Consider the following 17,648-nt stretch of genomic DNA (forward strand, 5'->3'; position numbering starts at 1 on the left):
TTTTAAGAAGTCTAACTAACTAATAAATTTTATATTGCAAATGGTGTAGGCATATATAAATAACAATTTTGTTCGCCCTAGGCGACTCTAGGTATAGCTTATAGAACTTCAATATCGTCCTACACTGTTGGGTTGGTTTTAAACTTAATACATATATTCTCACGTGGTGGTGATGTTGAAGAACACAGTAGCAGTACTGTGAAATACAAAACTAACTTTTATTGGGCGAACTTGTGCCCTCAAAAACAGGCTACACTTATAGCACAACGATAGCGGCGAACACGATCGGCGATTGTCGAAAACCTGATCAGCGGGTCAAGTGCGTCGGCTTTTATGCAGCAGTCGTCGAATGTTCCAGACTAATCGTTGGGACCCGCGTACCTTCCACAAAGTTCTACACCATTCGCGTCAGGCGATGAAATCAGATAACACAAGCTTCGGCGACAACAGACAGCGGATAGAAGCATAGATAACTTTCCAGAAACTTCGGATACATGCAGGCGCGTCCCGCGCTGTGCGATAACACTTGTCAGGCGGTGAAGCGTGGTTGCCCAAAAAAGATAGGTACACGTGTCAATATTTTATTGTACTTTGCAATTTTCATTACCTTCTGAAAAGAAATTTATGGCCCAAGTTAAAGATGTGCTGCCTACATTAGTTGTATTGTAATTTTTTTTTTAGATGCCAAAAGCGTCTTACTGCAGGACCCGCCTAAATAGTAAAAATAAAAGGCAATTTCTGATGCCGTGGATTGCTCGGGATGGTGGCTTGAATTCAAGACTTAGTATTTGAAGATGGACCTTCGATTGCTTGCACATTAAAAAAAATGCGCAGTTTCGCCCGAAAGGTGAAGCACCGATTGCGATAGCAAATTAGTGGATAGCTGTACGAAGTAAGGATAATAGTTTTATCGGCCATGTAAAATTGTGACCATTCGCTCAGTTACTAAATTAACACTGATAGAATGTGTAAGCATGACTGAACGATAAGGTAGGAAGAAACAGACACATCAAGACAGCGCTGTCTTTGTGTGTCTGCTTCGTTTTACGTCCTTGCTTAGACGCGCTTACATATTGTATCATACATTCAAACCAACAAGCCCGCCAATGTGTTCTAACTAAATTAATCAGCGCGGTGTCACGCGCGCACAAGTAAACATGAACCCATCTCGCTCGATGAAGGCGGAAACTCGCTGTAAAAATTCTGGACTGAACAAGTGCGGCAACAGTAAGCCAATTGATCTCCATGCTTCTCTATCTTCAACGCGAACGAAACAAGCATATGAAGCTACCGGCACTACGCCCATTCTGCAAATATCGCAGATCGCTTTGCAGATGAGGCCGGCGCCGGCACGCATTTTGGTCACCTCGCAGATGGATTTCAAGACACATGAGCGCCGGCAACGCGTCCTTACGGCGACGTCCAAGGGCGTCTACTACGGCGCCCGGGATTCTCGCGGCCAACGCCGAAGTAGACGCCGCGGTTGTCTCCACTTTGTACGAAGCGGCGGGAAGGAAGGAAGGACATCGAGGCGCCCTAGCAGCCGCCAGAGAAAAACGCCCCTCCTCCCTCGCCTGACCCCCAGCTCGCGCGCGACAGGGGAGGGCACGCTAACAGGCCGCGTTCCTCGGTCGAGCGCGCGCGAGATTGAACCGCGTTCGCCGGCTCACCCTCGCATGCCTTCACTGGCACATTCAGCGTACGACGCACGGAAAGCGTTTTATCGCCCTTGGACGTTTTACGGAACCTGACGATGAGGCCGCCGGCTGAAATTCTCCTGGAGTGTCTATATAGTTCCCATCGCAATAAAAAATCTTGGTAATCTAGAGCAGAACGTATGTCTATTTGTCTGAGCTATGTGCATCTGTTCTGTTCACTAAAGGGAGGATCTGGTGGTCGAAAACCCGAACCGCCGGAAGCTCGAGGCGTGCCTGGTCACCACAATCATGATTGTAGTTGTGTGCATCATGGGCCTCCTGCTCTTCGTGGTCATCGAGCTTCAACCCGCTGGTGAGTAATCAGCTCTTTTTTTTCTGAAACAGATAAATTAATACGAAGCCTTCTAATTGGAAGCTGGCCATAGCATAACAGAATTGGCCTTTTTTAAAAAAGCTAAATTGGTGAAGGCAACGTTTCCGCAAGTCAAATTGTGCTCGTTGGGGCGGTAACTGATGGGCCTCAGTGCGCCGTTCCTCTTAACCCGCCAGTTCCTGTGCCACAGTGCACATATCATCCTTGAAGATTCGCCAAGAATGGACGCAGCAAGCCTCCTGAACAGGTGGGCAGCTAAGTGGAAGAAAGTCTAGAAAGTAATAAAAATAAGCTCGTTGAATACAATGCGCTATTTTATCATGAGGATGGTGTGCTTTTGAGACAACTAGGAGTAGAGATTATATGCAATATTTATGAAGGAAATGTTTTCTTTTATAATTACGCATAACAGGGGACATAACGTTTAATCGCACTGCTTGTTCGCTCAGCATACAAAGGATACATAAACCCGTTTGCTGATACTAGCAATCAGCGCAGATATGTAAACTTCCTATATATATCCACAAATATGTCTGGTGAGATACCAACTGATCCAGGTGCAAAATGCAGCGGCTAGCAGCACCAGCGACACAAAACCAGGGATACTAGGCAAGGAAATATTCTGGTAAATAAGAACTGTCATATTTTGTTCTTGGCGCTTTGTTAGTATCATAGCTGACAAATGTTAGGAATACTGTACAGTGTTAGAATAAGTCCATGTTTAATTTCACGACAAGAAAACTCATATTTTTCTTGTGTAGCTGCGCTCTTCTGGCCTACATGAAAGCAAACTTTTGTCTCCTTAAAGTACTGACCACTCGCAAGCCCTTTTCATCCCGGTAATCCTGGCTGACGATAGACTTATTGTTTGAGGCGGAGTGGTAAACTTTGTACACAACGATATAAACAAGGAAAAAGCGTGTTAACAACGTTCCCAGGGAACACTGTTACATACTAAGATGTTATCTTGCTCTTTGTTCGCGAGCATATGATCGACTAGCGTAGTTCCTGCATATTGCGAGCAACTGCGGGCTCTTTATCAGATCCTTAAGTAAATTTCCAACCTGTTGTCATTGTCCTTTAAGCTCCTTGACATAAACTCTCCTATTCAAGAACTACTTTTGCAATGCTTGTAGATGTCTTAGTCCCGTAGGTTTTCACTTCCTTCAGTATCGTCAAAAGCAAAGCTCCAACTTAAAATTTATCGCCTCCGTCCAGTGCTATGGCCAGTAATGGCGAACACGTTTTGACCATCTTTCGTGCTTGTTCAAAGATTCAACCACCTCCCAGAATGTGTGCTGTTATCTCTGCAGAAATTTTTGTTGAATAGCTTAATATACTATAATTAAATAGTATAGCAGAATATATAATATATGCAATGAAATATGATAGAATTTAGTTAAACGACGTAAGTTCTCTTTTCGTTTTCGGGTATTTCTTTCGGGAGGCATAAGTATTTGTGCTTCCGAAGACACCATCAGCTAGTTCGCCCGCTTTCAAGTGGTCATCTCTTTAGACAGTACAGCCCTCCGCATAGATTGACAATAAGCGACTGCCCGTTACACGTATCACTCAACACGTGACAGCGTAATGACTATAAGAGCGTATAGCCAATAATAGGATAGCAGAAGGAAGAAATGATTCGCAAGAACTTTGATCTTCAAAGCGTGTCGCTCCGCGTCTTAACATTTAGTGGTCAGGTTGTTCAGAGATCAAAATCTTAATCAAACAGGCATGCGTTCGGTACCTCGCCTGGTGCAACGTTTTTTTTTTCGTTTTTAAGAACACTAGGAAACTTGCCTCACTTGATCTTTTTTCGCTGTCCCTTGTGCACCATACCAGACTTGTGAGATTGTACGCCACACCGCAAAGCATGTTCATCTAGCGGCCTGTCTGACTGTGCACTAACAGCGTCACACGAGAATTTAACTGAGGCTGCCGTGATGGGCTGGAAAAGAAAAAACCCGTTAATGAAAATCACGAAAACCAAATTATCTAAAACAACGCATAAGTAGCTGTGTGACACAGTTTGTTTATGGCACAGGATCGAAACCTTTTTCATGTATTGCTGAGCCTACGTGAAGAAAGATATAGCACAATTGAGGTAAAAGAACACGAAACTATTTCTTAGAGCAACAACAGAAAGCCGCTCTAACATCCACAGCATTGCACCAGGCGTATGAAACATTGCATACTTAGTCAACATTATATACTTCAAAAAGCAAGTGGCGCACGTAAAATAAGTTTCAGTACTGCTTTGAAGATTGAGTGCATTGGGCTAACCGCAATTGCAATTCTCACAGATATAGCTTTGGTAATAAAAGCGAAGCATTCATTTGCTTATTCATGCCAGAAAAAAAAATTTCTGACCCGATATGGCATCCAATAGAACAGCTCTCACTTGAAAAATCCAGTGGTTTCGTGGTAGCGCGTATATTGAACGCAGAACCCCGCGCCTCAGCAGCCGGGTGCCCTAACAATTGTGATGAGGGCGCAGGCCTTGAATATATGAATAAATTTGTGCCATGTGAATGAGTCGCTCGTAAGAAAAGACAGAGGTGAAGTTGCAGTTTGCGTTGTAGTGATTTCTCGTAAAAAGTGCAGGCACACTTACGTAGAGTCTGCGCTGCCTGTGGCATTGCAATTGCAGTTGAGCTAACGTAGAGTCACGTCACGTCACGTTTTGTCGTTGAAAAAAGCACCGCGATGATCACGATACTTCGCAGAGCGAAATTTACGCGCAGCTGTATACGTGTTTTCATTTCGCGATCTATTGCGGCGCATCGTACCGATCACAGCACCGACTGGCGGAACCACGACGCGCGGCGCTATATGTAGACCGGCTGCAGAGTTGCCGGTTCCCATCAACTGCAGCTTATGCAACCGTAATATTTACCGCCAAACGCTTGAGGCGAACGCCATGCGCGAAGCCGAGCTCTCTGGTCCTTTATTTTTCTTTCCCTCGCGCGGCCCATGCTGAGGATACGCGTACGCGAGCGCCATCTGGTGGTGCTTCAAGTTGGCTTCCGCTGCTTTTCTCCTCATGCTTCTGTTGCACCTTTCTCCTCCGCTTTCCTCCTCGCGCTCTCCTCTCTCCCACCGTATTTCATCCCCCACTGCGCTCCACATTCGCTCTTTCATCTTAGGCTATGCTCGTTCACTCGGTTACACCCTCGTAACATGCCGACGCTCTGCGCAGGACGGCACGCCTTTCAGCTGCGCTCTAAAATTAAGTACAGGCGCGCTGACGTAGACTGACGTAGCTTGGCGGTGCAATCTCTCCTAAAAGCGCTCGGGCTGTTACTTGACCCTCGTAAAAACGAAAGAGACAGCAGGTACAGGCACAGCAACCTAGCGTCTTGTCGTGGTTTCTCGTACCAGAACGAAAGCAGTCCGGCTCACAAAGCATCGCGTCCCTCAGTTTGCGTTGCACTAGAGCACGGAGTGTCACATGACATGGGGCCACGCAAGCAGCCACCGGCTACCGCATAAGAAAACGAAAAAAGATTCACACAAATGAGCAAGAGCTTACACATTACAATTGGGTCTTCATATTTATTCAGAAATGCTCCATATCAACTTAGATAATCATTGCATATGTTTCCTGCCATCAGGATTTATTTCATGTTTTAGTAGTTCGAACCATCTAAGTAAATGAAATATCCATAAATGGTTGATAAGAGGAACATATGAGTGAGATATAACTGATGAGATATACGAAAACTGAATAGACGAGCGCATCTCAAGTAGTGCTCAACGAAAAAAAAACTAAGCTTTCCATATAAGATATGAATATGAAGTTTTAAACGCACAGATATGTTTATCCGAGTGAGTGCTTGACATCTGCCGGCGTCACCATGCGAAAGAGGTGCCAATTATCCCACGTTGCTGTCTCAGTCCAAAATGCGCAGACTCTGCTGTTGCCTCACGAATGTCGTACGTGAAGCGTTTTGTTACCGCGTTGATCTGCGCCCAGAATACTAGGACTTCGAGTAACCGGAAAATCTTGCTTTCGATATTCAGATTCAAACTGCATTGAGAATAGTAGGTTCATCATTACATAGAGCAGCGTTTGAATTCGGAGGAATGGTGCACTGTTCGACTCGAATAATCGTGAGCCCACTACTTCTCTAATGAAGCATTTGTCTCACCTACCTGCTGTGTATCAAGGATAGCAACGCATGCTTGATCCAAACACACGTATTGCGCGCCTTTTGCGTGCGCCGCACACGCGTGTATATCTGTGCGTGTACGTATGCGACTTGCTACACATGCGCTCAGAAGCGTGCGCGTTTTCTTATAACAGAAGCACGTGCGTGTGGTGTGAACCGTACACTATGAGCTCGAGACGCTTTCTGAGAAGTGGGTTATATTCAAGTTTCCTTCAATCGTTGATTCATGCTCTTGCTTCTTGCAGACAACCTGAAGCGGGTCCAGAGACGACCGAACGTCGTCGACTGCAACAATGGCACGTGCCCAGAGTTCGGTGGGTACTGCAACTGTTTTACCTCTCGAGTAGTAGGGGACATCGCAAAACTCCGTAAGGCGGCTTTCCCGCGCATGTCAGTTTCGCGCCAAAGACATCCCACTGGCAGCATTGCAAAATCTTAGATATGCTTCTTTTCTTTCTTGTATTGCCTATCATATCACATTCATTGCTGTCCGTAAACCCTTCCCTTGACAGATTAACCAGCGTGTACGCTGACATTCGAGTCATTATATTAATGTGATGGGCGCTGTGATAATGTGACCTACACAGCACATAGAAAAAAATGGGGGAAGGGGGGAATGGATGGTCGTTAGTTCGTGCGCGCAAGTAAACGGGCTGAGGCCCCATTTCGAATTTCTCGCACGAGTAACTTCCGAAGAGGTAGGCAGCCCTGGAGCTGCATATCAATACGCATAATTGAATATTTAAGAAAATTTCGCTAGTTATCTTTTTACCTAATTACTTTAGTGCGCATACCACTATAGACGAATTGAACCACGGCAGTGATTTCTCAAGACACATCCACTTTGAGCAAATTTTTGAACTCGCGTCAGTTTTGAGATAAGCGCAATCAAATTGAAGTAAAAAGGCATTGCTCCTGCCCTTTTTTGACTAAACGGCTTTCGTACACTGACACTCAACGTTACTAGAAGACCAATTCATTTCGCTGCAAATTTAGGAAAGCCTATCTCTAAACTGGGGTCTTCTTCAGGATTCGTTCCGAGTGGATATGGCTTCTAAAGTCAGTGATACAATTCCTAAATTACAATATGTTGCGTAATAATTAGTTTGAAAGTTAGTTAACAAAATTGTGTCAGTTCGTCGTACATTCCCTTGCATTTGTTTTGTAAATAATGTCTGCATATGTGTGCACTCTAGCTCAAGCAGTACAATTGTAGTACCATGTCGAGCTTTACATTTAAAAATCACCCAGTATACATACATACATACACACATACATACATACATACATACATACATACATACATACATACATACATACATACATACATACATACATACATACATACATACATACATACATACATACATACATACATACATCATCATAATCATCATCATCATCATCATCATCATCCTGGTTACGCCAGTTGCAGGGCAAAGGCCTCTGCCGTACTTCTCCAACTACCCCGGTCATGCGCTAATTGTGGCCATGTTGTCCCTGCAAACTTCTTAATCTCATGCGCCCAACTAACATTCTGCCACCCCCTGCTACGCTTCACTTCTCTTGGTATCCAGTCCGTAACCCTTACTGACCATCGGTTATGTTCCGTCCTCATTACATGTCCTGTCCATGCCTATTTCTTTCTCTTCATTTCAACTAAGATGTCCTTAACTCGCGTTTGTTCCCTCACACAATCTGCTCTTATCCCTTAACGTTACACCCATGATTCTTCTTTCAATAGCTCGTTGCGTCGTCGTAACCTTAAGTGGAACCCTTTTCGTAAGCCTCCAGGTTTCTGCCCCGTAGGTCAGTACTGGTAAGACACAGCTGTTATACATTTTTCTCTTGAGGGATAATGGCAACCTGCTGTTCATGATCGAAGAGTGACTGCCAAATGCACCCAGCCCATTCTTATTCTTCTGATTATTTCAGTCTTGTAATCCGGATAGGCGGTCACCACCTACCCTAAGTAGATGTATTCCCTTGTCACTTCCAGTGCCTCACTACCTATCGTAAACTGCTGTTCTCTTCCGAGACTGTTAAACATTACTTTAGTTTTATGCAGATTAATTTTTAGACCCACCCTTCTGCTTTGCCTCTACAGGTTTGTGAGCATGCATTGCAATTGGTACCCTGAGTTACTAAGCAAGGCAATATCATCAGCGAATCGCAAGTTACTAAGGTATCCGTCATTAAATCTTATCCCCAATTATTCCCAAGCCAGGTCTCTGAATACCTCCTGTAAACACGCTGTAACTAGCAATGGAGAGGTTGTATCTCCCTGCCTGACGCCTTTCTTCATTGGGATTTTGTAGCTTTCTTTATGGAGGTTCACGATAGCTGCAGCGCCGCTATAGATATCTTTCAGTATTTTTACATACGGCTCGTCTACACCCTGATTCCCTAATGCCTCCATGACTACTGAGGTTTCGACAGAATCAAACGCTTTCTCGTAATCACTGAAATCTGTATATAAGGGTTGGTTCTATTCCACACATTTCTCTATCGCCTGATTTATAGTCTGAATATGATCTATTGTTGAGTAGCCTTTACGGAATCCTGCCTGGTCCTTCGCTTGACAGAAGCCTAAGGTGTTCCTGCTTCTACTTGCGATTACCTAAGTAAATAGTTTGACGGCAACGGACAGCAAGCTGATCGGTCTATAATTTTTCAAGTCTTTGGCGTCCCATTTCTTATGGATTAGGATTATGTTGGCGTTCTCATAAGATTCCGGTACGCTCGAGGTCATGAGGCATTGCGTATACAGGGTGGCCAGTTTTCTAGAACAATCTGCCCACCATCCTTCAACAAATATGCTGTTACCTGATCCTCCCCAGTTGCCTTCCCCCTTTGCATAGCTCCCAAGGCTTTCTTTACTTCTTCCGGCATTACTTGTGGGATTTCACATTCCTCTGGATTTTCTCTCTTCCATTATCGTCGTGGGTGCCACTGGTACTGTATAAATCTCTATAGAACTCCTCAGCCACTTGAACTATCTCATCCATATTAGTAATGATATTGCCGGCTCTGTCTCTTAACGCACACACTGATTCTTGCCTATTCCTAGTTTATTCCTCACTGCTGGTATGCTTCCCCCGTTCCTGAGAGCATGTTCAATTCTATCCATATTATACTTCCTTATGTTAGCTGTCTTACGCTTGGTGATTAACTTCGAAAATTCTGCCAGTTCTATTCTACATATAGAGTTAGAGGCTTTCATACATTGCCGTTTCTTAATCAGATCTGTCGTCTCCTGCGATAGCTTAATGGTATCCTGTTTAGCGAATTTACCACCGTCTTCTGTTGCACACTCCTTAATAATGCCCATAAGGTTGTCGTCCATTGCTTCAACACTAAGGTCCTCTTCCTGAGTTCAAGCAGAATATCTGTTCAGTAGCTTGATCCGGAATTCCCATATTTTCCCTCTTACCGCTAACTCATTGAGTGAATTTCTACGTACCTGTTTCTTCCGTTCCCACCTCATGTTTATGCTAATTCGAGTTCTTACCATCGTATGGTCAGTGCAGCGCACCTTGCCGAGCACGTCCACATCTTCTATGATGCCAGGGTTAGCGCGGAGTACGAGGTCTATTTAATTGCTAGTCTCGTCATTCGGGCTCCTGTACGTCCACTTTCGGCTATCCCGCTTGCGTAAGAAGATATTAATTATCCGCATAATATTCCGTTCTGCAAACTCTACTAATAACTCTCTCCTGCTATTCCTAGGACCTATGCCATATTCCCCCAGTGACTTGTCTCCGGGGTGCTCCTTGCCTACGCTAGCATTGAAGTTGCCCATCAGTATAGTGTACTTTGTTTTGATTTTACCCATGACCGATTCTACGTCTTCATAGACGCTTTCGACTTCCTGGTCATCATGACTTGATGTAGGGGCGTAGGCCTGTACGACCTTCAATTTGTACCTCTCATTAAGTTTGACAATAAGACTTGCCACCCTCTCGTTAGTGCTATAGAACAGCTCTATATTACCCGATATATCCTTACTAAGCAGGGATCCGACTCCTCGTTCTCGTCTCTCCGCTAAGCCCCGGTAGCACAGGACGTGCCCGCTTTTCAGTAGTGTATATGCTTCGTTTGTCCTCCTGGCCTCACTGAGCCCTATTATATCCCACTTACTGGCCGCTAATTCCTCCAATAGCACTGCTAGACTCGCATCACTAGAAAACGTTCTAGCGTTAAACGTTGCCACGTTGCCAGGTTAAGATTCCAATGGCGGCCTGTCCAGACCCAGGGATTCTTAGCCCCCTCTTCTGCGTCACAGGTCTGACCGCCGCCGTGGTCAGTTGCTTCGCAGCTGCTGGGGACTGAGGGCCGGGGTTTGATTGTTGTATTCGTATAGGAGGTTGTGGCCATGTACTGCACCAGGGTGGTCAATCGTGCTCTTGTGAGGGAGTGTATTACCGGTTCTGGTCACCGGGATGAGGCCGCACTCCAGGCCTTTTTATGCAAATTTATCAACACGCAGATTTTTTTTAATCCGGTGGAAATCTGCGAGGCACCGGGATTCAAGCCACGGTACTCTTGCATGCGAGGCGGATGCTCTACCTCTACGCCACCACTGCACCTACATACATACATACATACATACATACATACATACATACATACATACATACATACATACATACATACATACGTACGTACGTACGTACGTACGTACGTACGTACGTACGTACGTACGTACGTACATACATACATACATACATACATACATACATACATACATACATACATACATACATACATACATACATACATACATACATACATACATACATACATACATACATACATACATACATACATACATACATACATACATACATACATACATACATACATACATACATACATACATACATACATACATACATACATACATACATAAAGCCCGGCCACTGCGGCGGCATTTCGATGGGGGGTTGGGGGGCCGAAAAGAAAGAAAATGTATCGTACATTGGATGCAAATTAAAGTACCCCAGGTGATCAAAGTACGCGTGAAGTCTCCCACTACGCTGTGCCTCATAAACATATCCTGCTTTTATTTTAATTTGTAATTTTTGGTATATACTATAAGATGTCACGTACGCACCTCTAACGTCATTTTCTTCTGCTCAGCACACCGAGTGCTGGGCTGGATCAACTTCCAGGTGAAGCCATGCGAAGATTTTCATATGTGGGTGTGCCACGGACGACTCAAGGACTCCCCCGAGGATGCTTTCAAGCAAGACGCCGAACGAGCCGGCACCTACGCCGCAAACGCTCACTTCTACAACTTGCTCATGCGAAACTACCATTATGAGGAGAGTAAGTTTCATCACTTCCTGTTTACGCCGGTCTATAAGTACTCTCAAGCGCTTTAGTTAACATACTTCCACGATACTGACACGATATGTTTTTTCCGTATTTTATAATTCTTTTTTATTATTTTTACGTTTTTTGCCTCTTTGTATTGCTGTTAACTCCATATTTACGTTATGAGAAGCCTGAATCCCTTGTGAGTGCCACAAATAATCATCGCACCTATTTACCACCCGATCAAAACGTGCGTGAAACGCGGCGTGGCTTCGGAAAGGAGAAAGAAGACTCAAGTCATCGAAACCGGAGGTGGCGGTCACGCGGTAATACAAGCCTAAATAGGCCATCAGTTAGCCTGATGCAGTGATTCAAGGTCTTACGCAGAAATAGTCACCGAAATTGGCTCTTCCACTTGCTCGGCCCTCTTGGAAACGCAGGGGTACACGCTGCTCTAATTTGTCCCACCTTAGAGGCGAAGGCACTCTGCTACTGGTGACGCGGCCACATTGTGTGTGTACGCGTGAGAGGCATCTGGTACGCCGAAATGGGCGAAACACATTTCGATGACATGAGTTTTTTTTTCACCTTTAACGCCGTCCTGTAGGTGCACTTTGAACGGCTTGTATTAAAAGGGGACGCAATTACACCTTACAATGTCTGGGAATTGTTTGGATCGCACCGCTGGTACGATCTGTTGGGAACTCGGCGCTGACGCCCGTGGTTGTACCTGGGTCGCAAGCCCCAAGGGTAGCGTTGGCCTGGCGGCCTGGGGTACAACTGGAAACATCCGAAGGTCCCGGCAAAGCATGAGTCGACTGGTAACAACAAAACAACTTGTTTATTTTAACATCGCAAAGAGTTGGCGGTCAGGTTGACCGAAGTAGAGAGACGGGAGAGCACTTTACTCAACAGAAGAAATCGGAGCCCTCCTTTTTGGCGTCCGGGGGCAGCTGTTTTTATACTCTCGCAGTTGAGGGCAAGAAGGAACCCCTCAAAAGACGAGCACGTGAATGTACAATGGGCCGCACACTGTCGAAGCGCTGCCGTAGCACCATGTCGAGCACGATCTCGTAGCACCCTGTCGTAGCGCTGCCGTAGCACCATGTCGAGCACGATCTCGTAGCACCCTGTCGTAGCGCTGCCGGTCGGGCACAATGACTGTAATGAGAGGATGATCCCTGCTTTCGCTTCGCCTGGTTCGGGCACAATGACTGGAATGAGAGGGTGATCCTTTGCGGTCGCATCGCCGCAGTCGCGCCTGGAAACACCTGCCGATGAGCGTTGCGGCGACGACGATCGGGCCAAAATGTCTGCCGCCCCGCCGCAGTCGCGCCGGCAAAACCACGTGTCGCAGGCGAAACGCAACAGACCGCCCCGCCGGGGGAAGGAGATCCCGATGGACAGGGGACTGCATCCGCTGTCCGGAGGGATGTCGCTCGATGATGCTCATAACCGAAGTCGGGCGTCCCTCGACGTTTCTTGAGCGCAGCGCACAGAGAAGGCCTCGTTCTCTCGTTCAGGTTCGCACGGGACACTGCAAAGTGACTTCGGGAGAGTTCACATTTTTGTTCTCGTTCCCGGCAAGCGTTAGAACTACGCTGAAACTCAACCGCTCAGTCAGCAAGCACGGCACAACCCTCACTAAGCCCTGCCAGGCTCTTTCCCCTTTTTATACCACTGCCTAGTTCCTTACAGTAGTCTAGCATCACTCAGAACGCGTCCACAAATTGAAAAATTGCACTAGAAAGCATATCATCACTTTGAAACACTAAACAAAAGCAATATGTTAAAAAAAATCCTGCCTCAGGAAGAAAAACATCAGTAACAAACAATTTTGAGGCTGATTCCTACGTTAGGGGCTTCGACTTAAGCCATCGGCGTTACCGTTGAGACTCCCCTTTTTGTAACGCACCTCAAAGGAATATTGTTGTAAAGCGAGGCTCCAGCGCAGGAGGCGGCCATTTTTGGGAGAGATGGTCTGCAGCCATTGGAGAGGGCAGTGATCCGTCTCAATGATAAACCTCGAGCCGGCTAGATAGCATGACAATTTCTGAACGGCCCACACGAGACACGCACACTCTTTCTCGGTGGCGCTATACGCCTGCTCACGACTGGTCAGCTTACGACTAGCATACAGGACGGGGTGTTCTACTTCTCCATTTTCCCGTTGGCCCAGTACAACGCCCATGCCTCGCTCACTAGCATCGCACTGAACAACGAACCCTTTTGTATAGTCTGGCGATCGTAGCACAGGCTGGCTTGTTAGGGCACTCTTTAGGGCGCTAAAAGCTCTTTCCTTTGTCTCGTCCCAGACGACTGTTTGAGGCTCTGTTTTTCTTAGAGCATCCGTCAGGGGAGCCGCGATATCAGAGTGCCTAGGAATGTACCTCTGATAGTAGCCGGCGACACCTAAGAACGACCGAATATCGGTCTTCGTGCGCGGTTGCGGAAAGTCTCGCACAGCGGCCACTTTTATCTCTGAGGGGCGGCGACGACCCTGACCAATCACGTGACCGAGGTAGACAACCTCGGCCTGTGCTAACTGGCACTTAGGAGCCTTTACTGTCAAGCCCGCTTCGCGCAGGCGGGTTAGCACTGCCCGCAAGTGTGTCATATGCTCAGACCAGGATGCGGAGAATATCGCTACGTCGTCTAGATACGGTAAAGCGAATTCTTGCTGTCCCCGCAACACTTTATCCATGAGGCTTGAAAAACAGTATGGCGCGTTCTTCAAACCAAAACTCAACACTTTAGGACGGAATGTTCCCATTGGTGTAATGAACGCCGCATACCTACTAGCCTCTTCTGTAAGTGGAACCTGCCAATAACCCCTGACAAGATCTAGGGTGGAAATAAACTGAGCGCTACTAACTTTCTCAAGGCGCTCCTCGATGTTAGGGATCGGATAAATTTGATCCTTAGTGATGGAATTAAGCCTGCGGTAGTCGACGCAAGGACGAGGTTCCTTGCCCGGTACCTCAACTAAAATCAAAGGGGAGGTATAATCACTCTCACCTGCCTCAATAACACCGAGCTGTAGCATTTTCTTTACCTCAGCCTCCATAATATCGCTCTGGCGGGGTGACACCCGATACGCCTTGGATCGTACTGGCTCTGTGGAGGTAAGTTCTATATCATGAGTAAGTACAGAAGTCCTACCAGGCCTCTCAGAGAACAGACCTTGAAACTCTTGTAATAGCTGGTGTAGTTCGGTTTTCTGCTCGGGCGACAGCGGTGCTTTACTGATAAGGTCACTAATGACTTGACCGGTGTCTTCCCTGTTCGTCACTGAGCCTAGTCCCGGAAGCTCGACCGGAAGCTCTTCAGGAACGTTTACCATCATGCACACCACTGCTTCCCTTTGTCTATAAGGTTTGAGCAGATTACAGTGGTAAACTTGCTGTGCTTTCCGCTTTCCTGGCAGACTTACCACGTAGTTAACGTCCGACAGTTTCTGAACAATTCGTGCTGGGCCCTCCCACTGCCCGTCTAGTTTGTTGTTTAGCGATGTGCGCAATATCATGACCTCATCGCCAACCTCAAAACGACGGGCCCTGGCTGTCCGATCATAATAAACCTTGGCCCTCTGCTGGGCCTTTGCCATTGCTTCACCTGACAACTCCTGTGCCCTTCTTAAGCGTTCGAGGAGCTTAAGCACGTACTCCACCACGACTGGGTCGTCGACCCTACCTTCCCACGATTCTCGAAGCATGCGAAGCGGAGATCGAAGCGAGCGACCGTACACCAGTTCAGCTGGCGAAAACCCCGTAGCTGCATGCGGCGCGGTTCTTAACGCAAACATCACCCCAGGCAGACACAGCTCCCAGTCAGTTTGATGTTCAAAACACAAGGCTCTCAACACGCGCTTCATGACGGAGTGGAGCTTCTCAACGGAATTCGACTGTGGGTGGTACACTGAGCTGTGTAGCAGCTTTACCCCACACCTTTCGAGAAAAGTTGTCGTCAAAGCGCTAGTAAACACTGTGCCCTGATCTGATTGGATTTCCGCAGGGAAACCAACTCGCGCAAATATGGACAGTAGTGCATTAACTATCTCAACTGAGCTGAGTTCTTTAAGCGGCACTGCTTCAGGGAACTTTGTCGCTGGGCAGATCACAGTCAAAATGTGTCTGTACCCCGTGGCTGTTACCGGCAGGGGTCCCACAGTATCAATAACGAGCCGTCTAAAAGGCTCCGTAATGATAGGTACCAATTTCAACGGCGCCCTCGATTTGTCCCCTGGTTTGCCCACCCGCTGACAAGTGTCACATGTCCTCACGAAATGGTCTGCGTCCCGAAAACACCCTGGCCAATAGTACTCTTGCAAGAGACGGTCCTTAGTTTTCTTAACTCCAAGGTGTCCGGACCACGAACCCCCGTGTGACAAGCGCAACAGATCCTGACGATAGCATTGAGGCACGATCAGCTGATCGAACTCCACTCCTCTGCGGTCTAGATACTTCCGGTACAGGACTCCACCTCTTTCCACAAAACGCGCAGTTTTCCTGGCGATACCTTGTTTGACATTGCAGCGTATGTTTTCTAGGCTACCATCCTTCTTTTGCTCGGCTATCAAAGCCGACCGGCTGACTTTTAGCAACCTATCAAGTCCGTCTGACGTAGGCGCGATGAGCAAATCAGTAGATAGCTCTTCTAACTTTCCCGTGTCGGGCGTTTCCTCTCCAGTATCTGGCGCCTTTAACGTTAGACTCAAGTTTATTCAGTTCGGGCGTGCTCTGAATATCAGCTTGCTGCGCCTCTGACCCTTTTTCGTTGTTTGATAACGTCGGCCCCGCAACTACCGCCTTTGCAGCGAGCTCCCGAACCTTCGATCTGGTTAAGGCCTGAACACTAGCTTCACCAAACAAAAGCCCCTTCTCGCGCAGGAGGTGATCGGACCTGTTTGAAAATAGGTACGGGTACTGGGATGGCAGCATAGATGACACTGCCGCCTCTGTCTCAAGCGCTCCGAAAGGTCCTTCAATAAGCACCTTTGCTACTGGCAGACACACGCTATGAGCTTCCACTGCTTGCTTGATCCACGCGCACTCGCCCGTGAACATATGGGGTTCTACGTAAGACGGGTGAACTACATCCATCGTAGCTGCGCAATCGCGAAGCACTCGGCACTCTTTCCCGTTCACGAGGAGGTCTCGCATGTAAGGCTCGACAAGCTTCATGTTCTCGTCAGTGCTGCCTATTGAAAAAAACACAACTTTTGGTGTTGTTTCCGGACACTGCGCCGAAAAGTGACCCGGCTTCTGGCACGTATAACAAACGCGCGCTTGCCTCATCTCGAACCGCTTTCTGCGTTCGGCTTCGGCTGCCGCCGTCTCCTTAGGTTCGGTCGCACTGCTTCCACTCGCATCCGCACTACGCGTGTTCCCCTTTGCTCTCATGGGTGTGAACTTCGGCCTCTCGAACTTCGAGCCAAATTCACCCTTTTGACCGTCCTTAGCTCCGCGAGCCCGACGCGTCACAAACTCCTCGGCTAGCTCAGCGGCTTTAGCCACCGTACAAACGTCTGGCCTATCCAAGACCCAGTATCGCACGTTCTCCGGTAACCGACTATAAAACTGTTCTAGCCCGAAGCACTGCAGAACTTTATCGTGGTCACCAAACGCTTTCTCTTCTTTGAGCCACTCCTGCATGTTCGACATAAGTCTATACGCAAACTCTGTATATGACTCACTTTTGCCTTTCTCATTTTCCCGAAACTTCCGACGGAACGCCTCCGCAGACAGCCGGTACTTTTTTAGAAGACTCGATTTCACTGTGTCGAAATCCTCTGCCTCCTCTCTATCCAAGCGAGCGACTACGTCGGCCGCCTCGCCGGGTAACAAAGTGAGCAAGCGCTGTGGCCACGTTTCCCGAGAGAACCCCTGCTTCTCGCACGTTCGCTCAAAGTTAACCAGGAACAAACCAATGTCCTCTCCAAGCTTAAACGGCCGCATCAGGTCAGTCATTTTGAACAATACGCGTTCTCCTGCACCGTGTGCCTGACTTCCATTACGAGCGCGTTCCATCTCTACCTCAAGACGCTTCATTTCCAAAGCGTGTTCGCGCTCTTCTTTTTTCTCTTGTTGCTCTCGCTCTTTCTGTTCTTTACGTTCACGCTCTTCT

The 17,648-nt window shown here is 47.1% G+C and overlaps 1 protein-coding gene across 1 annotated transcript in view; it reads left to right on the forward strand.

The window, feature by feature from the left end:
- The window catches only part of LOC142574707 (uncharacterized), a 182,176-nt gene that overhangs the window by 3,937 nt on the left and 160,591 nt on the right, over positions 1-17,648 (forward strand). The window contains exons 3-5 of the mRNA XM_075683735.1: positions 1,883-2,010; positions 6,449-6,517; positions 11,346-11,534. Of these exons, the coding sequence (XP_075539850.1) occupies positions 1,883-2,010; positions 6,449-6,517; positions 11,346-11,534 (386 nt within the window). The remainder of the gene's footprint in view (positions 1-1,882; positions 2,011-6,448; positions 6,518-11,345; positions 11,535-17,648) is intronic.

This window comes from Dermacentor variabilis, chromosome 3 (assembly GCF_050947875.1).
Source record: "Dermacentor variabilis isolate Ectoservices chromosome 3, ASM5094787v1, whole genome shotgun sequence".
Taxonomy (NCBI): domain Eukaryota; kingdom Metazoa; phylum Arthropoda; class Arachnida; order Ixodida; family Ixodidae; genus Dermacentor; species Dermacentor variabilis.